This window comes from Callithrix jacchus, chromosome 7 (assembly GCF_049354715.1).
Source record: "Callithrix jacchus isolate 240 chromosome 7, calJac240_pri, whole genome shotgun sequence".
NCBI lineage: Eukaryota > Metazoa > Chordata > Mammalia > Primates > Cebidae > Callithrix > Callithrix jacchus.
In genome coordinates, this window is record NC_133508.1 from 47,730,586 (window position 1) to 47,756,623 (window position 26,038).

Sequence of the window (26,038 nt, forward strand, 5' to 3'; positions counted from 1 at the left end):
ACAGCCCTAAGCCAGGTGTTCTATACATCTCAGCTCTGATGCCCCCAAGTCCCCAGGGGATGGTGTTTACCCAGAGACAGCAGGAAACCAGGGTTGCTATGGGGATAGTGGCCACCGATCCACAAAAGTCTTAGCAGCCAAAGCAGCATCAGGCTCAGGGGCACCTCCTTGGCTCCAGGCTGACAACCACCAAGGGCACAGGAGGCTGCTGGGTGGTGGCGCTGCATCAGCCAGTGCTCGGTGGATGTGCCCCAAGCTGTTGAGCCAGCTCCCAGCAGAGACACTGGGCCTCCTGGACCAGCCAATGAGAGCTCAGGAGGCAGCCAAAGGCCCTCCTAGGTTTGGGACCCCTTGTGGTATCCCAGTACCAAGACCCTGCAGCTGATACCCAGCCTGGGTCTGACTCTGACTAGCTGTGTTTCCAAGGGGGAAGTCCCTGCACATCTAGCCTCAGTTTACTCATCTGCAAAATGTGATGAATCTATCCCTGATCTAACTGGCCACAGGATAACATCCACAGCATTAAGCATCACAAACAACATCCCGCAGGGTCGCAGCTAGGGGCTCTATTATCTCTGCTCTGTTCTAATCCCAGATGTGCTCCTCCAAATTCATCTTGCTGTGTTCCCACCTTCCCGTCCCTGCTGAGCCTGACACACATACACTACCTTTGTGGTATGTTTTTCCAGGTGAGATACTCATTCCCTTTATTCAAATTCCTTGGTTCCCCAAAACATAGGCTCTCATAGACCGGGGAGCTTTGACTGCCAAGAAGGGACGGATATGACCAGGTCTTCGCCTAAAACCCTGACATATTCTTTTTCCCTCCTTTTCTTTTATAAATACACATTCAATAGAGATGGGGCTTCACTATGTTGCTCAGGCTGGTCTCAAACTCCTGGACTCAAGTGATCTCCTGCCTCACCCTCCCAAAGTGCTGGGATTACAGACATGTACCACCATGCCTGGCCCATCCTGGCATATTCTCAAATTTTAGTGGGGATCAGAATTGAATCACTTTGGGAGCTTGCTTAAAATGATGATTCCCAGGCTCATTTAGCAAGCATTCTGGGGCCATGGCAGGGCCCTGGAGTCTACATTTTAGCAAGTACCCTCAGTGATTGAGGTGTGCAAATATGTAGCCCATGCTCTGAGAACTTAATGCTGCAGACTGTCCCTGACCTCCCCCTGATTCCCTGCTCCCCCTGTGGTCCCTTCCTGGGCAGCATTCTGGAAGAGAATTGTGTAGTATCCTTCCCACCAGTTTCTCTACCTGTATGCCGCCATGCATTCTCTAATGCCCCATGCAAACAGCACCTCTTCTCTGTGGCTTCCTAGGTGGAATCCCCTCTCTCAGCCCAAAGCTCTTTCTGCATTAGTTCACAGGCCAATCTGCTCCGCTGGTCCAGGTGCTCACAGGCAGTGCTGTGTGGTGGCACATACAGCAACTGTGGGCTGATGTGAGTGGAACTGTCCAGCCATTGGACTGAACAGCACTCAATACCCCTCTCTGTGACAGGGCCCACCTCTTACTGGGGTTTGAGGGGTAAGTGTAGAGTTGCACAAGGACTTCTCTGAGGCCATTTGGGCATCTGTTCTCGGTTTTAAACAACAAAACCCATGACACTGGGTGACAGGGTCAAAGCAACCCTCCCTGGAGCCAGAGCCAGATGCTGAGTAAGCAGCTGGCCCTGAACTTCAGCACATTCCTTGCTTTTCTTGGGATTTTTTTCCCCCTTTTCAATGACACAACTTATACAACAAATCCTCCTGGCTGATTTCTCTCTGATTCAATATATAGGTGATTTCTGGTTCAATTTTGTTATTAGGTTACAGGTAATTCTCATGTAAGTGTTGATTAAAGTTAAAAAAGATTAGCTTCCCATCCCATAGACTAGAATTCTCCCTGGGCCTGACGGTAATTTCAGTGCAGAGTCTGTCATTGCCTGGAGCCTCTGGGATAAGCCTCTAAGCTCCACACAGGGAGAGAGGGAACCCAGAAACCCCAGCAGATCATCCACACAGCACCATAAGGTGCAAAGGAGGGGCCCAGCCAGCTGCCCACAGGGAGGAACCGCTGGAGCAGCTCGGCCTCAGAAGGCACAGTCCCTGCATCCATCCAGCAGGCACCTACACTGCAGCAGAGGCGGGCAGGGGACTCATGTGTGACAGTGAACACAGCACAGACCCTGGCCTCAAGGGGCTCCTGATATAAGGTGTTAAGATTGGCATGGAGCTCCAGGGCATGTGCTGACTCTGGAAGGGGTCAGAGGGGGCTTCCTGAAAGAAGTGAAAGAACGGAGGTGGGAAGGCTGTTGGGGGGGATTCCAGGAAGAACTTTCCACACTGAGCTGTACCATGGAGAAAATCATGCCACCACTGCTACAACAGGGCATGCCACTTAGAGGGTCAAGGGAATTGGTGAGCAGAGAGCTGCGTCCCTCATGCCATACTATGAAAGGAGAGGCCGTTTCCTCACAGCCTGGTTTCGGCTGATCTACCCGTGACCACAGATATTTTTACAAGGTTCCCAGTGTACCCTCAGGCCAAGTGACCTATTTTAGGCTCACTGGCAGCAGACCCTGAACCAGCAGCCTCAGCTACCAAAGGGGAAAGCCTGGCTGGCCGCAGCTGGGGAAACCTTCCCTGGAAAGTCTCTTGGAGAAAGTGTGTGATCAGTTGGAGGCTGGAACAGGCCTGGAAGTCCCCGTGCCAGCACACAGCTCCCAGAGGCACGAAGGGCAGCAGCAGAACAGGGCATGGCCCTGGGAGGCCCCCAGGCAGAGAAATAACAAGGAGCTTTGACAAAATGAGTCATGTCTAGGCAGGGTCCCTCTCAGCCCTGTGACACCCCAACAAGGGCCTATTCTGAGGCACCGTGGGAGGATGACGGTTCTGCGGGTGACTGGCCATGGGTTGCCTCTGCAAAGCACCGTCAGGGGCCTGGAACTGTACTTGCTGGCCACCACCCCAGTGCAGCGCTGAGGCAGTAAGAGACCCAGAGCTCTCAGGGAACCAGCACATTAGAAGGCACTCACAGATGGAGGGCCCAGGGTAAAAAGGCAGCAGAAAGTGCTCCCCATTTCTTTTGCCCCCTTCTGATATAGCTAACTGCCCAAATCATACCTGTTCCTCAAGTAAACACTGTCCTGCTTAAAAAAGCATGTGGCTGGCCTGGGCACGGTGGCTCACACCTGTAAGCCCAGCACTTTGGGAGGCCGAGGCAGACAGATCACTTGAGGTCAGGAGTTTGAGACCAGTGTGGCCAACATGGTGAAACCCCATCTCTACTAAAAATACAAAAATTAGCTGTGCATGGTGGCAAGCGCCTGTAATCCCAGCTACTTGGGAGGATGAGGCAGGAGAACTGCCTGAATCTGGGAGACGGAGGTTGCAGTGAGCCAAGATCACGCCACTGCACTCCATCCAGCCTGGGCAATAGAGCAAGACTCTGTCTCAAAAAACATTAAAAATAAATAAATGTTTTATTGGAAATTATTTAAGAGCACAGTAAAATTATCATAAGCTAAAAATGGACATTAAAATGCTATGGTCTCAGCCTGTGCTACAGATGTATGCATGTTTATAAAAGGATGATAGGAAACTTAACAAAGGCTAAGAGTGATTACAGCCACACAGTATGGGTCAATCCTTTAAACTTTTCGGCTCTCTCTTTCACCTATGCACAATTCTATAACTGGGAAAAACAATCACTACAGGTTAGAGGGAGCAGCACTGGCCATGAGAGGCCTGGACTCAGCACTGCACAGGGCCTGCTTCAGGAGACTCTGACCCTCCCCATTCCTGCAGCTGCCCCTTCCCAGCAGTGTGACCTTCCTGAGAAGAACTAACTTCCTCTGGTTCAAAGCCAAGTCCTCCTGGCTGCTAGGTCTGCTTAGCCCCCCTTGGGGACCAGAACCCAGCTCATTCATTTGTCCAAGCATGACTAGGGGCTTAGTGGATCCCACCTCTGCAAATAAGAAGACAGAAGCCACAGTTTCAAGCTCAAGGAGCTCAGAGTCTGGTCAATAGATGGATTAGGAGACAGCATGGGAGTAGCACAGCCGAGGTGCACACACATGTGACAGGACGGCCTGGCCCAGGCTGCAGGGGGCAGGAGAACGAGGTAAAGCAGAAAGGTGTGAACACGGCCATTCACTACGGCCCTTTATGGTGTGAACTCAGGTCTTGCTCACCAAGCTGAGGGGGCTGGATTTTGTCCTCAAGGCAGCAGGAAGCCATTAAGTTGGGTAGAGGCCCAGCTCACTGGCTCACATCTATAATCCCAGCACTTTGGGAGGCCAAGGTAGGTGGATCACCTGAGGTCAGGAGTTCGAGTCCAGCCTGAGCAACATGGTGAAACCCTGTCTGTACTAAAAATACAAAATTATCTGGCTGTGGTGGCAGAGGCCTGTAACCTCAGCTACTCAGGAGGCTAAGCAGGAGAATTGCTTGAACTGAGGAGGTAGAGGTTGCAGGGAGCCAAAATCATGCCAATGGGGGACAGAGCGAGACTCTTCAAAAGAAAAAGCTGAGACTCGCTGATGTCACTCCATGCCTCCAGAATTCTCTCCGGCTGTGGGGGTAGACCTGAGCGGGCAAGAGGAGATGCCAGATAGGAGCAAGCTGCAGCAATGAGACAAGAGTGCATATGGGCCCAGTGGGGACTCAAAAGGAGAGGGAGAAAATGAAGCAGGTCTGAGGAGCCTCAGGGCAGACTCAGTAACCGACTAGGTTCCTGGGGAAGAGAGGAGTCAAAGCTGAGTCCTTGGGTGCTACGTACTTGGTGGACATTGGTCAGGGCAGAGCACAGGCAGAAAATGCGGGTTGGCTGGGCATGGGCGACTGTGGTGATGCTAGTCAACAGTCAGCTGACTGTGCTCTCTGTTGAAGTCACAGGAGTGTATATGGGACAGACAGAAGAGAGGGGGTGATCCTGGAGGATGCCAGCATGATTGAGGGAAAAGGAATAGGAAACAGCCAGTGAGGGGTGACATGAAGAGCAAGGGAGGTAGAGGAGGCTGTCATTGGTGGTCTCAGCCCAGCAGAGGCCAAGCAGGCTGGGAACTGGTGGTGGTGGGGCTACTAGGGCCTCTGCTGGAACCACCTGGTGAGCCCCTAAGGGGAGGCCCCCACCCCAGGGCCTCTAGCACCTGCCTGGTCCCCAGATATCTGACAAATGTGACCGAGGAAAGAATTGGAGGGGGCAGGTAAAGGGATGCCCAAGGCCCCCTCTCTGGGCCTCAGGAAGGGTGCAGTGCCCCAGGTCAGACTTAGCCAGACCCTCAGGACCAATGTCCAGTGCTGTCCATGGGAGGATCTGCCTCAGACCCCCTGCTAGGGGAGTCCTGGGGGAGCTGGAGTCTCCTCTGGCTCAGGGAACACTTAAAGCAGCTTGAAGCATTTGCTGAGAGACAGCACCACCTAGTGTGCAGGAAGTGCACGCCAAGCCATTACCCTCAAGCTCTGGGCGTTGGGGTTGATCACAGAAGTCCCGGCAGCTGCCCCAGGTTCCCTGAAGACAATAAACCAGGGCTTCCACCACCTGAGCAGCACCTGAGCCTCTGATAGCAGGACCCTGCAGCATCAGCTGAGATCAGCTCTGCCAATGGAGAAAGTGGGCAGGTGAGATTTTAACAGAGATCCATTTGGCCACAAGGCACAGGCAGAGATTCAGGGGCCTGCCCTCACATGGGTAAGCTCACTGGGGACTGGGCTGATCGCAGTTCTGTTGTTGTTGTTGTTGTTGTTGTGTTCGTTCGTGGTGTCCTTAGGTTCACAAGGAAAATAAGTATGCTTGTGAAGCTCGCATGGCTCGCCCCCCCCAACTCCCAGTCCACAGAATTCTCAGAGCCTCCCGAAGCTCTGGTCTCCTGTACAGCTCAGGCCTCAGCAGTCAGGTCAGAGGTCTTTACGAAGGTAGGGGCTGTCCACAGGGTGCCCCAGCAGCAGGGAATGATTCCTGCCACCTATTCCCCAATGATTTCCCAGGGTCCTCCCTCACTCCAGCTTCAGCTTCAGGAGCCTCCTCCCCAAAGAAAGAAGTAACTGTGGATGCCACCCACCAAGGAGGACCCGGACTCCACGGCCTACACAGTTGGTCACAGCCAATAGCTTGCTCCTACTCCTCAGCAGTTTCAGGGCAAGGTCAACAGCTAAGTGGGGTCAGTGACCTTCCTCAGCAACTTGGCAGAGCTCATTTTTATTCTCAACTGTGGGTTCAGCTAGGCAAATAAAGAGTTCTTCTAAAAATATATATTTTTAACTTCCCCTATGACAAAGAAATGAATGTACAATGTTAAAATATTAGTTTTACAAGAATGTGTGACTTAGAAAGTGAAAGTTCCATATATAGTCCTACCCCCTAACAAATTTTTTTTTTTTTAGAGATAGAGCCTCACTGTGTCTCCCAAGCTGGAGTGCAGTAGCACGATCTTGGCTCACTGAAACCTCGACCTCCCGGGTTCAAACAATTCTACTGTCTTAATCTCTCAAGTAGTGGGAACTACAGGCACCTACCACCATGCCAGGCTGATTTTTGTATTTTTAGTAGAGATGGGGTTTCACCATGTTGGCCAGGCTGGTCTCGAACTCCTGGCCTCAGGTGATCTGCCCACCTTGGCCTCCCAAAGTGCTGGAATTACCATGGTGAACCACCATGCCCAGCATGCCCTAACAAAATTTTTTTGACAGCCTGGTATATATTCCTCCAACTTGTCTTTTTTTTTCTTTTTTTTAATTTATGATACAGGGTCTGCCTCTGTTGCCTAGGCTGGGGTGCAATGGTGCAATCATGGCTCACTACAGCCTTGGCCTCCTGGGCTCAAGCGATCCTCCCACCTCAGCCTCCCTAGTAGCTAGGATTACAGATACGTACCACCACAGCCAGCTAATTTTTGTATTTTTTGTAGAGACAGGATCTCCCTATGTTGCCCAGGCTGGTCTTGAGCTCCTGGGCTCAAGTGATCCTCTTGCCATGGCCTCTCAAAGTGCTGGGATTACAGGCGCGAGCCACTTCACCCAGCCACCAGCTTTTTTTTTCTAGGCACATATACAACTTGTGTGTACATGTGTTGTTGCTGGTTTTTGTTTTTTGTTTTGTTTTTTTCTGAGATGGAGTCTTGCTATGTTGCCCAGGCTGGAGTACAGAGGTGCAATCTCAGCTCACTACAGCTTCCGCCTCCCAGGTTCAAGTGATTCTCCTGCCTCAGCCTCCTGAGTATGGGATTACAGGTGCATACCACGATGCCTGGCTAATTTTTGTATTTTTAGTAGAGACAGGGTTTCGACATGTTGGCCAGGCTGGTCTCAAACTCCTGACCTCAGATGATCTACCTGCTTTGGCCTCCTAAAGTGCTGGAATTACAGGCGTGAGCCACCACACCTGGCCTGTTGCTGCTTTTTATATTGACATATGGTCCTACATTTTGATGTCTCTTATTTTGATTTTTTCCCCAAGAGTCTTCAACTAGAGGCTTTCTTACCATCCCAGCTCAAATTCAGGTTAACTCAGTGACCAAGACTAAGTGGGAAGAAAGGGGAGTTCCCAGGGACTCAACAGCCTGAAGGTTTCAGGATGACATGAGTCAGAAGCCAGGGTAAAGGGTACCATGCTAGAAACCCAGATTAGCCTTGGAAGAGAAGAGACCTCACTCAAGAGATCCCAGCACAGGGTGGGAGCTGACGCCACGCAAAACAGGCTGCTGCATGATCCAGGAGGCACACCTGGGCAGACACACCCAGGCAGGCTGTGCACGGTGAGCTGCTGTCCCAGGGAGCTGCCTGAGCCACTGCCCCATCCTGGAAGGTTTCTGCTGAGTTGGGTGCACTAGCCAGGTCACACCCAGCTTCAGCACTTGGGAACGGGACCCTGTGCCAGGGCAGAGCCCTGAGACATCCAGAGAACAAGGGCTGGCTGGTGATCTAGGTCAGGCCCCACATGCCAGTCTCAAACACAGCAAACACAGCCATCAGCACTCTGCTTCTGGGAGCCTGCTGGACATGCCACAGGTTACAATATTTCATGGCCAATCATTCCAACAAAGCATAACAGAATATTAAAGTGTATTAGGGGAATGGGTAAGCAAAAAAAGAAAAATGTTTAAATTAAAAAAAATAAAAACAGAATAAAAGGAAAGGACTCTATGGAGATGTTGGTCAGAACACTGGGCCTCAGTGTCATGATAAGCCTTCTAGAGAAGGAGAACCTTGCTAAGCAGCCAAGGGACATAGAGCTGTCCATTAGCCATGTGGGTTATGGGCAAGATGGTAGACAGCAAAGAGCTCCTCAGCCTCAGGTGTGCATCCCAGGACTCCCCAGTAACCACCTGGCTGTATGGCCAAGTAACTTACTGCTTCCAAATCCCAGTTTCCTTGCTTATGAAGTGGAACTATTAATACAAATAGAAGCTACCTACCATAGCATGAAGTGATATATGTCAAGCACTAAGCATAGTGCCTGCTACACAACAAACACTCAAATCTGCCTGTTACCATGCTGATTGGTTGAGGTCACTCAAAAAAGATACAACTCCCTCAGGCACATGGGGACATCAGGCGTTTGGGGCATTCCTTCTGGCCACAGCCAGGACCGTACCAGCCATAATGTGGTCTGTGCCCAGAACAACAGTGATGGCACTGTTCTAGCATACAAGGGCAGCTTCTCTCTCCTGGACAGGGTGCCAGGTGGGTAGAGGTCAGGCCAAAGGTTAAAAAAATGCAATAATCAGTCTCTGCAGTTACGAGAGTCCCCAGACACCTCCATTTCCTGCCTCCTCCAGGTCTAAGAAAGGGATCCTGCCATTTGCCTTGTAGAGTCCTTGGCTCTCACCTAGGGAAGGAAATGGGTCAGGTGGGAGGCTCCGGAGGCTCCCTGGCTGAGCTCTGCAGGTGGAGGGAGCTGCAGCCCCTCCTAGTGGGCCCTGGGTCTCATGGATCACCCATTAAAGAGGGCTGGAGGGCTTTCTAAAGGAACCATAAGTTGGTGTCCCTGGGACTTATGCCACTGCCCCAGCTCCTCTGCCGCCGACTCACCCTGGTCGATGGAGTGCGGAGGCAGCTGGCTGAGCTGGCTGTTGACCACGCCCGCATAGGTTCGCAGGAACTCCTCCTCGCTGGCTGTCAGCTGCAGGGTGAGAGAGCCGTGGTGAGGGGCAGGCAGCATGTACCTGTTCCCTAAAAAGCACCTGCACCCCAGAGGCACTGCGTAGGCCTGCTTGGTCCCTGGGTGATGCCTCCTCCTTTGCTTCTCAGGCATCTGTTCCTGAGATTTGACCCCTTTGCTTTCAGGGCCAGGACACCGCCCTCCCATCCTCCTTAAACTTGGTCCAGGGGTCCACAGGCCTTGCCACTCAGACTGAATCTGAGATTAGGGTCTGGTCTAGTACAGGGCCAGTGGAAGACACAAGCCCTGGCCGGAAGGCTGACGGGTGATTCCATGTCCCTCTGCTCTTTTTGAGAAATACCCCTGCACCCGCATGCCTGCTGCCTCCACAGCGCCTGTCCTGCCAAGCTGTCCCTCAGATGCCCCCTGGGAGAGAAGACTTTCAGGGTTGGGAGGGGGAGAAAAGGAAGATCAGGGCCTTGAGACTCTCACGTACCTGGTCCCAACCTGGCACAGGGTTGGGCAGACTACCCAGCAGGGCCCCCAGAACTCGACTGATGTGCTGGGGTCTGTGCCTGGGGGACAGAAGCGGCCCTAGAGCCAAGCCACAGGCCCAGGGGCCCCTGCTCAGTCCGTGGCTCCACAGGAGGCAGCTGCAGTGGCTCCGCCCTCCAACAGCCCAGCAGGGCCCCTCCCTGGAACCCCCTCCCTGGGGGCCGCTGCCTGACATCTTGAAGGCACTCACGTTTGATCCCATCTTCCGCAGCATAAGCAGCACTCGGACCTTCTGCTGAATGTACATCTCCTCCGGACTCTTCCCGGGAGCTCCCTCGCGGTTCATCCCCCTGCCCGGCTCTGGGGACTCCTGCAGAACAAGTAGCAGCATGGAGGGGGAAGAAATCAGGATGTGACATACTGGGATACTGACAATGCTAGTGACCCTCACTCCTCCCAGGAGCCCCTTTCCACCCACAGTCTCCTTTCTGGGAGCATGGGGCAGGTGTCGAGGTGCTGGGTTCCTCCCTCACCCACACCGGTCCCAGCCAGCTGGGCTGAGCAGCTCTGTTCTCCAGCGGGTGCTGCAGGAACCAGCCTGCCTGCTTCCTCTGTGAATGAAGCTGTTGGGTCCAGGGAGACTGAGATGACCCAGACTGCTGGTTGTTTCTACCTGCCAACTACCCCAGAGCAAGGCTCCTGCTACGAGCCACAGGACACATGGTGCATGAAGCCACAAATGTCCCAGGTTTTCAGAAAAAGCAACCTCCACGTGGGGCAAAAAAAGTGATGGGATCAGAGGCAGCTGGTTGGGGCCTTTGGCTCAAGAAACCATGAGATCAGTGCCCATCCCCCAAACACTGAGACAGCTCCCTCAGCAAAAGACCACGACAAGTTTAAGAGGCCAGGGCTATGGCTCCTGGGCTGAGCTCAATGGAAAGACGCCGGCCCAGGGCTGCAGGGTGTGCTACCTCAACCTTCACAAACCCACCTCACCTGGCAGAGGGAGGCTCCTGCAGGCTGCTGGGAAGGCCAGCAGCTGTGTCCACATGCAGCAGGGACCTAACCTACAGAAAGTCTCCAGGAGAGAAGTCCAGAGCCTCCTCCCTCCAGGAGGAGCTGGAGGAGAGGAAGCTGGGTATGGAGGGGCTTGGGTTACACACTAGTAACTCCTGGATGAGTCAGAAATAACGCAGCAGCTGCTGGGGTGGAGTCTTATCAGCCCTGGTGCCAAGGAACTGAGCTCGGAGAACCACGGAACCAAGCTGGTGGGCCAAGAACACTCCTCACACCATCCATCCCTCCAGGACCAGCAAGCCCTGGACCAGCAGGCTTTCCCAGGCAGGGTGGCTCTCTGTACAGAGGGCAGCCTCAGCAATGTGCCAGAACCTAGGCAGCAAACTTCCTGTAGGTACCTGTCAACTGCTCATAAGCTAATGGGGCCCTTGCCCTAAAAGTACGCACAGTAAACTGATATGCAGCTGCATGCTTGATGCGGCACAGGTCTCTTTCCAGCAACTTCTGCTAACCCCTTACAGCCCAGACTTTCTTACTTGATGCTGCTCCCCTTCCACTGCCTCCTGGGCTTAGAAAAGGGCCTAAGAAACAAGTGGGAACTGGGAAAGAGGAGCAATCTGCCTCAGGAATGGTCTCTGATGAGAGGGACCCCCAAGCACTCCCCAGACCCAGGGTACACCCCAGCACGGGAAAGGCCATAACTTCCTGCACAGCTGAGCAGGGAAGCTCTGTCCTGGGGCATCACTCCTTACACTGACCTATTCTCACTTCCTACTTCACTAGATGTGCAGCACTGCTGGTCTGGGGTCTGGGGCTAGACTCCACATACCCTTATGGGGTGAACCTTGCATCCCTGGGTCTGGATGATGATGCAGTCTCCACCTCTTCCCCGATGGCCACCTGGATCTAAGTTACCACATGACCTCCTCACGATTCCCCCTACTTCCTTTCTCTACACAATAGCCAGAATAATCTTATGCTTTTTTTTTTTTTTTTTGAGACAGGGTCTCCCTCTGTCGCCCAGGCTGGAGTGCAGTGGCGCGATCTTGGCTCACTGCAGCCTCAACCTGCTGGGCTTCAGTGATCCTCCCAACTCAGCCTCCTGAGTAGCTAGGACCACAGGTATACATCACCACACTTGGCTAATGTTTTAAAAATTTTTTTAGAGACTTGCTATGTTGTCCAGACTGGTCTCAAACTCCTGGGATCAAGTGATCCTTCCACCTCAGCCTCCCCAAAACAGATGACATCACTGCTTAAACCTACCTGAGAATGCATTTCGCAGTCCTTGCCAGGACCCTGCCAGGCCTCTGCCGTCAGCCCTGCTCCCTCTCCAGCCTGCCTCTCCTACCTCTCCCCCTTGCTCTGCATTCCTGGCCCTCATCCATTCTGGAACATGCTGAGAAGCTCTTCCCCGCTGGCTGCCTTTGTACTGGGTGTCCCCTCAGCCTGGAACTGGGTTCTTTCCATCCTTTGTCTTGGCATCAAGACATCCTCCTAGGGAAGCCTTCCTTGACGGTTGCTCTGGTACCGAGGAGTACAGTGATATGATCAGAACTCACTGCAGCCTTGAACTCCTGGGCTCAAGCAATCCTCCTGCCTCATCCTCCTAAGTAGCTGGGACCACAGAAGCACGCCACATCACTCTGCCACTTTAAACATTTTTTGGTAGAGGTCTTGCTATGTTGCCCAGCCAGGTTGGTCTCGAACTCCCAGCCTCAAGCAATTCTCCTGCCTCAGCCTCTCAAAATATTGTAATTAACAGGCATGAGCCACCATGCTCACCTGTCCTGATTCTCTGGAAGTGCCTGGTGGAGAACTTGCTTACTGTCTCTCTCCACTGCCTACTGCAAGGCTAGGGCCCCCTCTGCTGTTCCTCCGGGAGCAGGCACTTGACAGGCACTTAATAAATACTGCCTGATTGGCTAAATGGAATAGTGAGACAGCCAGTGGTGTCTAAGCTTCTCCCAGTCGGCAATATCCAGATCCATCTAGGGCCAAAGGTCATTGTGTTAAGAGACCAAAGTACCTAACCCAGTCTCCCATAACCAAATTTAGCTTTTCCAAAGGACTCTCACTTTGTAGTGTGCCTTGGGCTATGTGTTCTCCAACAAACAACTGAAATGCTCCGTAAACTCTTTGAGCTGGGAGTTATGGCTTCCGGGAGTAAAAATCTTCCAATTCTATCTGGCTAGTTTTCATTTGCTCTCTCTTGGTGAGAGACAGGATGAAATACAAGGAACTTGCCACTAGGTGTCACCACATACAAAAGCACCAGCTTTGCTTCCTTCCCACCCCCAGCCAGCTCTCCCAGGGCTCCAGACCACCCAGTTCAAGTCAACCAGTCCTTAAACAATGTGGGAAGCAGATCACCCCTGCTCTGGCTCTCCCTACTTCAATCCTACTATCACAAACCACACTGCAGCCCCAGGTCCCAGGCAAGATCTATTTATTCATTCAGAGAGCCAGCTCTTGCCCTGGCAAGGATTGATGGATGTCTGGTTTTTGCTGCCACATTCCCTCAGGACCCGGTGGTCTGGGTACACAGTAGGTGCTTCCCAGAGGAGCTTCGGTTCTGCATCACAGACCGCTTCCATCACAGACTGCCTCCATGGCCCCAGCTTTGCAGAATGCTGCCCTGTACAACAAGCCTTCTATGAACAGCTCGTACTGATAGGTTCCACCCTATCTTCCTGGCTAGTCAGCCTTGCTGTCCTGGGAATGCCTAACGCTGGGATTTCCGGGGCTTGGGCTGCCCGGCTGTGGGCCTGCAGTGTCACCGGCACTTGCATGGGTCTTTGGAGCCAGGCTACTCTTGCTTCAACTCACTTCCCTGGAAGAGACAGTGTTCGCTTCAGGGAAGACCCCTGACTTGTCATTTCTAAAAGCCTGGTCATCAAGAATTCTTCTAGACCTAGTACAAGCTGACTGCATCCTGCTGCCTAACAAGAGGTCACACTCAGGGCTGGATCTGGAGCAGAAATGCGGTCAGGAGCACATGTTCCTGCCCTTCCCATTTCAACACAGAAACACCATGACTGGCTTATATAATTTTCTCCTAATCTGCAGCAAGGGTGTTAATGAGGAGCAAACTCGTAGTTGGAGAGAATAAATCATAATTAACACAAACAATACAGACATTTCAGTCATGGTGTGCTACACGTATATTAAAGTATGTCTTTGTTGCCTATACAAGCAAATGTGCTATTAAATTTTTATCATAATTCTGACAAGCATCAGATTCACTTCATTTGAGAAATCTTATTTTCCCCTGTAGGGATGAAAAACTGGTCTCCATTAAAATATGTTTAAATTACATAAACTAAAACTGCAACTAAATTAGACACATTAATTATTCATCCAGTCCTTGAATGTGAGAACTAAAAGTTATGATGGTTCTCGATTATGGTCTCTTGACTAGCCCCATAAACATTCCAGTGTCTAAAATGGGGCAGCACTTCCACTCAAAATCCTAAAGAAATTTCTGTTATGCCAAAGTCAGAGGCAAGCCAAAAAAAGGAAAATGAAAAGAAACAGGCCAGGCACAGTGGCTCATGCCTGTAATCCCAGCACTTTGGGAGGCTGAGGCAGGCAGATCATCTGAGGTTAGGAGTTTGAGACCAGCTTGGCTGACATGCTGAAACCCTGTCTCTACTACAAATACAAAAAATTAGCCGAGTATGATGGTGGGTGCCTGTAATCCAAGCTACTCGGGAGCCCGAGGCAGCAGAATCACTTGAATTTAGGAGGTGTCAGTTGCTGTGAGCCAAGATTGCACCATGCGCTCCAGCCTGAGCAACAGAGTGAGACTCTTGTCTCAAAAACAACAAAACAGAAAAGAAACAACAGGCAACTATTAACTATTTAAATGAATTCTGAGGGGACAGGTCTGTGGTTATATTTTATGCAGTAGGCAACCACACATTCTGCAAAAAGTGAGTATCCCAGAAAATGACATCTGATTGGGGCAAATTCAATAAAGAGACATTAAGGTACATACTTTCAAATTAGACCCAGAGACACAATCCTGTTTCTTTCTCTCTCTCTCTCTCTCTCTCTCTCTCTCTCTCTCTCTCTCGCTCCCACTCGCTCTCGCTCTCGCTCTCGCTCTCTCTCCTGTTGGTTCAGAGCCGCCTCTCTGTTGAAGAAAGCCTAGCTGGCCAGGAAAGGATGGTGAGGAAGTGGCACCCGACCACTGTGAAAGGTCCACACAACGGGAGAACTGGCCTTGGCTTCACAGGCCACACCACATTCTCAGGGAGATACCCAAGGGCATCTGTAAGAGGTACCCTCAGATGCCACACTCCTGCCCAGCCTTTGCAGGGACCTAATTTTGACCACCACGTAGTTTCCAGCTTTTAAGCAGTTGATCTCACTTTAGAAGAATTAGGAGGCAGTGCAAGAGGGACCTGGAGAACAAGACTGCTGAAAGTTACACACGGCAGTTGGAGGCTGGACAGATGTGGCTCTCTGTACGGGTCGCTGTCTGGCAAATGCAGCCCATTCTGATAAAGAGCTTTGAAAGCTGGCCTCGCTTTGACAGGCACTAGTGGCCCGGAATACAAACACAGCCACCTGCACTCATTTTTATTTTTAAACTAGAAGCTAATGCTGTTGAACATCCATATTTATCTCTGTTAGAATATCCACTTATACCCAGGGTGGTCTTGCACCTGCTAGGAAGATATCAAGTAAGCTCAAGTGAGGCCAGGCAAGGCAGGTCCTTCAGACACATGAGCTGCCTCCAGCCCCTGCACTCGTCTTTTGTTTTGTCCATTTTAAAATACATTGCCATAGATTCTGATACACTTAAAAACATAAAATTTACATTTTCCTGATGTTTAAATTGCAAAAAAATACAATGCCACAGAATTGATGGTTCCTAGAGCTTATATGAAATATATCCAGAGTCTGTACATGTCTTAGCCTGAAAGAAACCAGCAGCACCAAAACATTCCCCAGACCAACCAACACATCTGGAGAAAAGATCATAAGGGCTCATGGTGAAAGGTAACAGCTGAGCTAACTTCATGATCAGCCCTGGAGCCTGGAATCCAAGACCCCGCCTCACCCCCCACCGGACACTACTGTATGGCCACATTATAGAGTCCTTCCCCTGGGGGCCTTACCTGCTTCTGGAAATTAACCTCAGGCAAACAGGTACTCAACTGTGAGGGGAGGACTGTGACCGGGGAGAAGTAGGAAGGTGCCGCCCTGTGGAGACACAGAACATGGGTCATGGGAGGAGCTGGGAGGGCCCACGCAGGTGCTGGGGCTGGGCCTGGAGCACACACCCCATGCTGAGGATGTACAACTGCTGGTGGGAAGCTCGAGGAGCCGGGCTCTGCCTTGGTCCAGAAATACCTGTGTGTCTGGCAAGCCCAGGAAACCTGCGCCTGCACCTCTGGGATAAATAAGGTGCTGACGGCAGCTTGGCTGGCCTGGCATTTCCGGCTAAAGCAGGTCAGTCCGCTCAACACCACACACCCTGCTCCCTTGGCTTAGTCACCAAGTCTAATTGAGACGCTGTGTTCAGAGAAACTGTGGACTAGAATGCATCACTCCAGGACAGCCGATGGCCAAGTCCCACACACCTGCATGAGAGGACTCCCCACCTACCAAATCTAACACAACAAGCAAGACACAGGTAGCTCAGCACCCCGCAGCCTCTGTGCTCAGTGCATGTATATGTATCTGTGTGCTTGGTGAACACCTGCAGTTGTGTACATAAACATCAATTAACACAGACACATGCCAGAAACACATGAAAAGCACAGTGGCAGCTTGTTCGCAGACCTACCACCTGGCCACATGTCTACATGCCCCCACTTCACCTCTGGCAAGAATCCAAGAACACTGCCTTCTTTTCTTCTGCCTCCCACATACAAGCTCATCGTTCAGGTCACCTGCACAGGTTAATGGAACAGGAGCATGGACTGCCGAGGGGGTGGAGACACAGGAGAAGCAGGAAGTTTCGAGGAGTGGTGGGAGCCTTGCCTATGCGCTCCAGCTGCGTTACCTGCTCTGCTGGGGTGCAAGACTCAGTGCCTCGAATCTCCAAGGCATATGCCAACCATCCAAATGAATGGTGAGGGCACAGGCCTGTGGTTATATATTATGTGGTAGATAACCACATGTCTGTAAAAAGTGGGTACTTTTACACCCACTTTTACTACGCAGTCTTCTACTACCACAGTGCTCTCAGCTGTCATCCCTGTTGGGGGAAAGGATGGCAGACAACACTTTGAGAAACTGGTTCTGACGGTGGTGTGGGACCAGTGACAGCTCAGAACCCACTGTCTTCAACGAATTCTATAAAGAAAGCTGCTCCATGACCCAAGGGGCTGAGGAAGACCCGTTTTCCAGAGAAAGTGGGATTTCAAAAGCCTCCCCTAAAGTCAGACATTGCTGTAAACCCATGACTCTTTGTTCTGTGTGTCCCTTTAACTAGAACGGCCCTGGGATAGAAAAGCTGTCACCCACCACTACCACCCCCTCCACCATCAGACTAACCCTACGGGAACAGGCCATTTGTAGCAATTAATTGCTCTTTTATTCCTCTAGATATCAAAGCACCGAAATACCAAGGAACCCTGGGGAACTTTCCAACCAAGTCCCCACATTCTTTCAAAGAGAGATGAAAAGACAGCCTTCCTCCACTTCTGAAGGGCTTTAATTTCTTCTACTGCCACGATAGCCAATTATCACTCCTGTCTACAGGGCTCAGACCCTTCCAAGAAGCAGAGGAGAATGTATTCCTGACTTTAAGGGAAAGGGTCAAAGGATAGAAACTGTTCTAATTGTCATGTTATTTTTTGCTAACCAATTTTTATTTTATTTTTTTTACTTTAAGTTTCGGGATACATGCGCGAAATGTGCAGGTTTGTGACACAGGTATACATGTGCCATGGTGGTGTGCTGCACCAATCAGCCCATCATCTAGGTTTTAAGCCCCGTGTGCATTAGCTATTTGTCTTTTTTTTCTTTTCTTTTCTCTTTTTTTTTTAAAGAAGGGATTTCACCATGATGGCCAGGTTGGTCTTGAACTCCTGACCTCAGGTGATCCACCCACCTCAGCCTCCCAAAGTGCTAGGATTACAGGCGTGAGCCACCATGCCTGGCAGGTATTTGTCTTAATGCTTTCCCTCCCCTTGTTCCCAACCCCATGACAGGCCCCAGTGTGTGCTGTTCCCCTCCCTGTGTCCATGTGTTCTCATTGTTCAACTCCCACTTATAAGTGAGAACATGTGATGTTTGGTTTTCCGTTCCTGTGTTAGTTTCCTGAGAATAATGACTTCTAGCTTCATCCATGTCCCTGCAAAGGACACAATCTTTTTTATGGCTGCATAGTATTCCATGGTGTACATGTGTCACATTTTCTTTATCCAGTTTACCATTGATGGGCATTTGGGTTGGTTCCAAGTCTTTGCTACTGTAAATAGTGCCGCAACAAACATATGTGTGCATGTGTCTTTATAGAAGAATGATTTACAATCCTTTGGGTATATATCCAGTAATGGGATTGCTGGGTCAAATGGTATTTCTGGTTCTAGATCCTTGAGGAATCGCCACACTGTCTCCCACAATGGTTGAACTAATTTACACTGCTACCAACAATGTAAAAGCGTTCCTATTTCTCCAAAGCCTCGCCAGCATCTATTGTTTCCTGACTTTTTAATATTCAACTACATTTGTCACTTTTATAGTCAGGTCAATGCTCCCAGATTACAGAGGAAGAAACTGAGGCTCAAAGTCCCTGGGCCCCAGGGCCCACCTAAGACAGTAAGTATGCTCCAAGAACTGCCTTCTTTTTCAGTTCTGCTCTGTTGATTGGCTGTGCAACCTGAGGCCAGTGACTGCTCTTCCATGCACTTCATTTCACCATCTGTATAAAAGAGATAGATCATGACCTCTACCACATCTTCCCTCAGTGGAGTCAAGTGAGACTAGGGCTGGCTTCATGGGCCTGTGGCCTGGACAGTCATACAGGGCCTGAATTTAGGAGGGCCCCATGCTTGGTTTACTGTTCTGCTCTGTCTTGAAATTCTTTTTTCTTTTGAGAGAGAGGGTCTCGCTCTGTTGCCCCAGCTGGAGTACAGTGGTGCAATCATGGCTCACTGCAGCCTCGAATGCCCTGGCTCAAGCAGTCCACCCACCTCAGCCTCCTACGTGGCTAAACCACAGGCACACACCAACAGACCCATCTAAATTTTTTTTTTTTTAGAGACGGAGTCTTGCTCCGTTGCCAGGCTGGGGTGCAGTGGTGCGAATCTCAGCTCACTGCAATCTCCCCTTCCTGGGTTCAAGGAGTTCTCCTGCCTCAGCCTCCTGAGTAGCTGGGACTATAATGGGCATGCACCACGACGCCCAGCTAATTTTTGTATTTTTAGTAGAGACTAATTTTTGTATTTTTGTATTTTTCACCATGTTGGCAAGGCTGGTCTCAATCTCTTGACCTCGTGATCCACCCAGCTCAGCCTCCCAAAGAGCTGGGATTACAGGAGTGAGCCACTGCACCTGGCTGCCTGTCTAATTTTTATATTTTTTTGTAGAGACAGGTTCTCATTATGTCGCCCAGGGTGGTCCTGAACTCCTGGGCTCAAGCAATCCTCCCACCTCAGCCTCCTATTAAAGGCATGAGCCACCACACCCAGCTTTGAAAATTTTTTTTTGTTTTTGAGACAGAGTCTCGCTCTGTCATCCAGGCTGGAGTGCAGTGGCGCAATCTTGGCTCACTGCAACCTCCACCTCCCAGATTCAAGAGATTCTCCTGCTCAGCCTCCCGAGTAGCTGGGTTTATAGGCACCCACCACCATGACCAGTTAAGTTTTGTATTTTTAGTAGAGACGGGGTTTCACTATGTTGGCCAGGCTAATCTCAAACTCCTGACCTCAGGTGATCCACCCGCCTTAGCCTCCCAAAGTGCTGGGATTACAGGCATGAGCCACTGTACCAGGCCCTAGCCTTGAAATTTTTAATAATTTCTAAACAAAGGGGCTTGTTTGGAAATTATTAAAGGTCTGGCATATGCCTACAGTGAGCCCCACAAATTATATAGATGGTCCACAATGAGAAAAAGAAGGTCAAGATGCTTCTCAAACTGCCAAGGGTTCTGTAACCTTAAGCAGACACTAAATGAACTCAAGAAGGATTTATTGAAACTTTTCTAGATACACATAACCCTGATCCAAGCTTAGGGGACACGAGGTATAGAACTGGGGCCATGACACTGAACCTGCCTTCCAGGAGTTGACTGAGTGGCTAAGGAAACCACACAACACAAGGCAAATGAAAACCACACAAATAATACATAAGAATGCGTTAAAAAGATATGTTATGTCAAGACAAACATTCCTAGAGTGTCAACCATGTATCACACACTGTGCCAACCATCTGCCACTGAGGAAAGAAGACGCAGGGCCTTAAGCCAGCATGGTAAGTGCAGAGCAAAGGGGTGTAGTAAGCTCTGCAAAAAGGCAGGGGAGAGGCTGGCTACCGACGGCTCTGGGGAAAAGTCACCGGGTCTTGAAGGATGAATAGGAGTTTGCTGGTAGAGAGAAAGGGGAAGGCATAAGAGACAGGAGTTCACCAAACAATTACTAAGCATCTATTCTCCAGCAGGCATTGAGAATATACAGGTGAGCAAAACAGCCGTGGGGTTTCCAGTGAGCAGGGGAGACAGATGCCAAACAAGTCACCCAGGTCAATGCATCTCAGACACTGAGACAAAGAATGTGAAGAGTAAGTGTGAGGCACCTTGGAGACATGTGACTGGAGCCTGGAGGAGGACGAGGAGCTGGTAGGTGTGGCTACAGGGCAGGGGTTGCCTTCAGCAGGCACGCAGAGCTAGAGTAGTCAGGAATAGCGGGGGCCTGAGTGGCAGCAGTTGGACATTGCAGGAAGGACATTACAGTCAGGGGCTGGGAGGAGCCTCTCTCTGGCAGGAAGTCCAACCTGCCAAGTAGGGACATCAGGCCCTGGTCAGGAGATGATGTGGGGAGAGTAGTCTCCCAGGAAGACCGAAGTTCAGGTGGATTCATATGAAGTCCTGTGCAAGATGTGTGGGAGGGCAGGTGGGCCACAGGCAGGACCTCATGAGGCCCAGGTACAAGGCAAAGCGGGAGGAAGGACAGTGAGAGCTGCTCCAGAGAGGCAGAAAAGGGTGGGCTTTCTAAGAAGTGGGTAGAGCAGAGCAGGGGAGAGGTCCACCTGCCCACCACATGGGCCTTGTCCACTCAGGCCCCACAGGCTCCTGTCCCCATCACAGCCCTCACTAAGCATGGGACTGTCCCCCTCCCACATGCTTCAACAGCACAGGGGCTGCTTCAGTGGCTGTAATAACCCCAAGCTAGCCTGATCCAGCACCTGGTGTGTATGACAAGCCCACAAGGAGAGCAGGGAGGATGAGCAGCTTCCGCCCTTCTTCCTCTGTCTGGAGACCTCTCCCCTTCCTCCTAAGGGTCCTCCTGAAACTCAGCAATTACCCTGTGCTGTCACTGTTGTCAAGTCTGTCAGTCCGTAACAGGAAGGGGAGAGGCAAACTCTTACCTGGGCACCCTGGCCCCCACTTGCTCTGCCTGAGAGCTGTGCTCAGTCTCAGGTGAGTCTTAGTCTCAGCTTTGCCTCCTCCAGGTGGGTCGGCTGAACTGACCGTGTGGGGGTGCTTAGGGGAAGTCACCACCAGAACAGTCAGAGGAAGAAGGTTGGGGGAGGGGAGTCTGAAGATGCTGTGGGCAGGAGGGAGGGAATCCATGGGGGAGGGGGAGGAGGACAGGGAGCAGAGGAAGGGGCAAGCAGGGCAGAGGCACAGAAAAGGCTCTGGCGAAAGGGGGAGGGCACCTGGGACAGCAGATTGCCTGTGGCTGGGCCTGTAGGCACAGCAGGGAGGCAAGGTCCCAACACCTGCTGGGCAGTGGGTGGGGGCGATGCAACTGGGCGGGAGGGGAGGACCAGCTAAGCTCAGGTAACTGGATGCCCTCTCCTGGGAATGGCTCCAGGCACACTCCCCAGCCCACAGCAGGGAGGGAGAGATCAGCCAGCAGTCAGCCAGGCTTTCTCCAGGGACCGTGGCAGCCCTTGGGGCAGGGGAGTCTGGGGAGGAAGAAAGCACCACTGTAGGCCCCATGGCTCAAGGGAGGAGGGAGGAGGGAGGATGCCCAGGCCTTAATCCCCAAGGGGGAGGGAACAGGGCCTGTGTCACAAGGGCAGCCAGGAGCTGGGAGCACAGGAATAGCTGGTCTGACCCGGGGTCCAGTAGGACCACCTAACTGCTGAATGGAGACAGGCCCAGGGCCAGAGCAGAGGTTGTGTCAGGAATCCAGGCAGATCTACTGGTGTCTCAGGTGAGGGTGAAGAGGCAGAGGGTGAAGGTCTGAGGTGCCCAGTTGGGGATTTGTGGTGCAGGCAGACAACAGGATCACCAGGGAGCGCACTGTGGGGTGTGGAGGCAATGGTGGAGGATCCCAGGTTTTCAGGCTAAGTGGCTGAAGGTCAGCACTCCTATCAATTGAGATGGGGAGAAGCAAGTGGAACAGTTTTGGGGGACAATCAGGAGTTGAATTTGAGACTTGAGAGGCTTTTCCATCTCTGAGCCTTGGTTTCCTTTTCTGCAGAAAGGGGGTGATAACAGCACCTACCTCAAGGGCAGGTTGTGAAAATGAGACAATAAACAAAGCACTTGAAGCCTGGGCCACATAGTGAGTTTCTACGAAAAATTAGCCAGGTGTGGTGTGCACCCGTAGTCCCAGTTATGCCAGGGGCTGAGGTGGGAGGATCACTTGAGCCTGGGAGATTGAAGCTGCAGTGGGTAGTGACTGTGCCACTACACTCCAGCCTAGGTGACAGAGCAAGACCCCACCTCTAAAAAAATTAAAAAAAGAAAAAAGGAAGCACTTGGCCCAGTGCCTGGTATACAGCAAGTCAATAAATACTAGTTACTATTACTAATAAGATAAGATGATACAGACCATGTAAGTAAATGGTTTTTGTTACAGGATGGGGAATGGGAGTAAGAATTCAAAGGCTTTTAATACCCCCAGCTTCTCGTCTCTTCTCTCCCAGCTTGCCTGTCAGTCCCCAACTGGCTCAGAGGAACGGGAGGAGACCCTGCTTCCACAGTCTGTGTGCTGCCCTGAATCACTGGAGAGGCTTCACAGCAGGGCACTGCTGGCATTTCAGACTGGCTGAGTTTTTGCTGGAGGGCTGTCCTGCACATGTAGAAGCTGAGCGACATCCAGGGCCTCCACATACTAGATGCCAGTAGCATCCCCCCTCCAGTTGTGACAATCAAATATGTCTTCTGACATTGCCGTGTGTCCCGTGGGGGATGAAATCGCCAGGTGGAGAGCACTGCTTTAGAGAAGTAGCTGACACCTACTCTGGCTTACTATGCATCTTGCATTACTCACAACTCTCAGGTAAGTGAATCATTCAGTCTTCGCCACTCACGTCCCTAACAGGGCATTACAGCTGAGCATGCCGTGGTGCACAGAGGTGACGGAACTCACCTGTCATTACCCAGCTGGTCCGTATTAGAGCAGGATGAAACCCACATTATCCAAGGTCTCAACCACTCTGCCCTGTTGCTCTCCAGTATAGAAGTACATGGGTAAAAAGTCACTCTGAGCCAGCAAGAGAGACGGGGGGCAGAGGCCTGCCACACAGCTCCTGCTAGAGTCCCACACAAGGTAGCACCTCAGGTCTTCTAGCGACATCAAAAACAGGAGTGTTAGAGGGAATTTCCACACGCTCCATTCTCAGTAATTAAACTGCAGCAACCTCCCGGATTCTCAAGCCTCAGGAGCAACCACCTTAATTAATAAATTCCATGTTGCAGTTTCCTCCATCCAGAGCCACGCTCAGCATTCCTGAACCACACTCCACCAGCAGAGCAAGGGCAAAACAGGCCTCCTGGTGAGGTCTCAGGCAAGGCATGGCATTTGCAGGACGCCGCCCCATTCTTAGAGGATAAGCCTGGGATGGGGAATGTGTCTTGAGGTCATCAACCCCAATTCAAACCTGATTCAAAGCTCCTTCCTGCTCCCTGAAACCAGGTGATGCTACAGAAAAACAATTATAATTACTGTTGTCACCACAGCATTTTCTAAGAAGCCCAGGTACAGAGTCAGTCAGCCCTCACAAGCCTGCAAGGTAGGAATTATTCCCATTTTAAGGATGACACAACTGAGGCTCAGAGAAGGTAAGTAACCTGAGGCCATGGAGTAATAAGCAGCCTGGATCCAAAGCCATGCTTTCCCTCTCTCTTATCAGCCCCTTCTGGCTCAGAAGTTGACAGAATTGCATTATCCATTTTAACTGAAATTAAAAGAAAAATCTGGGCCAGGCACGGTGTCTCAGGCCTGTAATCCCAGCACTTTGGGAGACTGAAGCAGGTGGATCACCAGGTCAAGAAAGGTGATCCACCTTTCTTGTGGATCACCAGCCTGGGCAACATGGTGAAACCCTGTCTTTACTAAAATTACAAAAATTAACTGGGCATGGTGGCCTGTGCCTGTAGTCCCAGCTACTTGGGAGGCTGAGGCAGAAAAATCGCTTGAACCCAGAAGGTGGAGGTTACAGTAAGCCAGGATCATGCCACTGCACTCCAGCCTGGGTGAGAGAGTAAGACTCCATCTCAAAAAAAATTCACCTTTCAGGAAAAAGAAAAAATGCTGAAGTCCAACCCACTGCCAATCAGAGATCAATTAGAAAATAAGATAAAGCTTACAATTATTATATATCAATATAAATAAATTCATTATTTTTTGAGACAGTCTCGCTCTGTTGCCCAAGCTGGAGTACAGTGGCGTGAGTGAACTCACCTCATGCAATCTCCATCTCCTGGGTTCAAGGGATTCTCCTGCCTCAGTCTCCTGAGTAGCTAGAATTATGGGCACCCACCACCACGCCCAGCTAATTTTTGTATTTTTAGTAGAGTTGGGGTTTCATCATGTTGGCCAGACTGGTCTAACACTCCTGACCTCAAGAGATTCACCTGCCTCAGCCTCCCAAAGCACTGGGATTATAGGTGTGAGTGACCGCGCCTGGTCAATTTTTTTTTTTTTTTGAGATGGAGTTTTGCTCTTGTTGCCCAAGCTGGAGTGCAATGGCACGAACTCAGCTCACTGCAACCTTCGCCTCCCAGTTTCAAGCAATTCTCCCACCTCAACCTCCAGAGTAGCTGGCATTACTGGCATGCGCAACCACGTCTGGCTAATTTTTCGTATTTTTAGTAGAAATGGGATTTTACTATATTTGCCAGGCTGGTCTCAAACACCTGACCTCAGGTGATCCACCTGCCTTGGCATCACAGAGTGCTGAGATTACAGGCGTAAGCCACCAAGCCCAGCCTGGCAAATTAATTTTTAAAAAGAAAATAAGGCCTGGGCTAGGTGCCGTGGCTCAAGCCTGTAGTCCCAGCACTTTGGGAGGCCAAGGCAGGCAGATCACAAGATCATGAGTTCGAGACCAGCCAGGACAACATGTTGAAACCCTGTCTCTACTAAAAAATACAAAAATTAGCAGGTTGTGGTGGTGGGAGCCTGTAATCCTAGCTACTCAGGAGGCTGAGGCAGAAGCATCGCTTGAACCAGGGAGGCAGAGGTTGCAGTGAGCTGAGACCACGCCATCGCACTCCAGCCTGAGCAACAGACTGAGACACTGTCTCAAAAAAAAAAAAGAGAAAGAAAAAGAAAATAAGGCCTGGGTGCAGTGGCCCATGCCTGTAATCCCAATGCTTTGGGAGACTGAGGCAGGAGTATCGCTTGAGGCCAGGAGTTCAAGACCAGCCTGGGCAACATGGTGAAACCCCATATCTACAAAAAATAGAAAAATTCATTTAAAAAGCTAGGCATAGTGGTACACACCTGTAATCTCAGCACTTTGGGAGACTGAAGTAGGATCACTTGAGCCCTGGAGTTTGAGACCAGTCTGGGCAACATGGTGAGAACTTATCTCTATAAAATTAAAATAAATAAATAAAAAGCTATGCATGTTGTTCTGAGTCTGTAGTCCCAGCTACTGTGGTGACAGAAGTGCTTGAGCCCAGGAGGTCAAGGCTGCAGTGGGCCTAGATCATGCCACTATACTCCAACCTGGGCGAAAAATAAGGCCTGGGCGAAAATAAGGCCTGTCTGCTAAAAAAAAAAAAAAAAAGATGGGGGGAGGGGCCAGGCATCGTGGCTCACTCCTATAATCCTAGCACTTTAGGAGGCCGAGGTGGGCACATCACCTGAGGTCAGGAGTTCAATACCAGCCTAGCCAACATGGTGAACAAAAAAATACAATAAGTTAGCTGGGTGTGGTGGTGGGTGCCTGTAGTGTCAGCTACTCAGGAGGCTGAGGCAGAAGAATTGTTTGAGCCCAGGAGGCAGAGGTTGCAGTGAGCTGAGATCACGCCACTGCATCCAGCCTGGGTGGCAGAGA

The 26,038-nt window shown here is 51.0% G+C and overlaps 1 protein-coding gene across 3 annotated transcripts in view; it reads right to left on the reverse strand.

Moving 5' to 3' along the window:
* The window catches only part of CTNNBIP1 (catenin beta interacting protein 1), a 61,411-nt gene that overhangs the window by 14,302 nt on the left and 21,071 nt on the right, over positions 1-26,038 (reverse strand). The window contains exons 2-4 of one of the 3 annotated variants that reach the window (XM_035307656.3): positions 15,745-15,829; positions 9,849-9,968; positions 9,034-9,124 (exon numbers count right to left, since the gene is read on the reverse strand). In XM_035307656.3, coding sequence (XP_035163547.1) covers positions 9,034-9,124; positions 9,849-9,944 — 187 coding nt within the window. In that variant the 5' untranslated portion in view covers positions 9,945-9,968; positions 15,745-15,829. Of the gene's footprint in view, positions 1-9,033; positions 9,125-9,848; positions 9,969-10,594; positions 10,734-15,744; positions 15,830-26,038 lie in introns of those variants that run through there. The other 2 variants (XM_035307655.3, XM_035307654.3) reach the window with 2 other exon arrangements.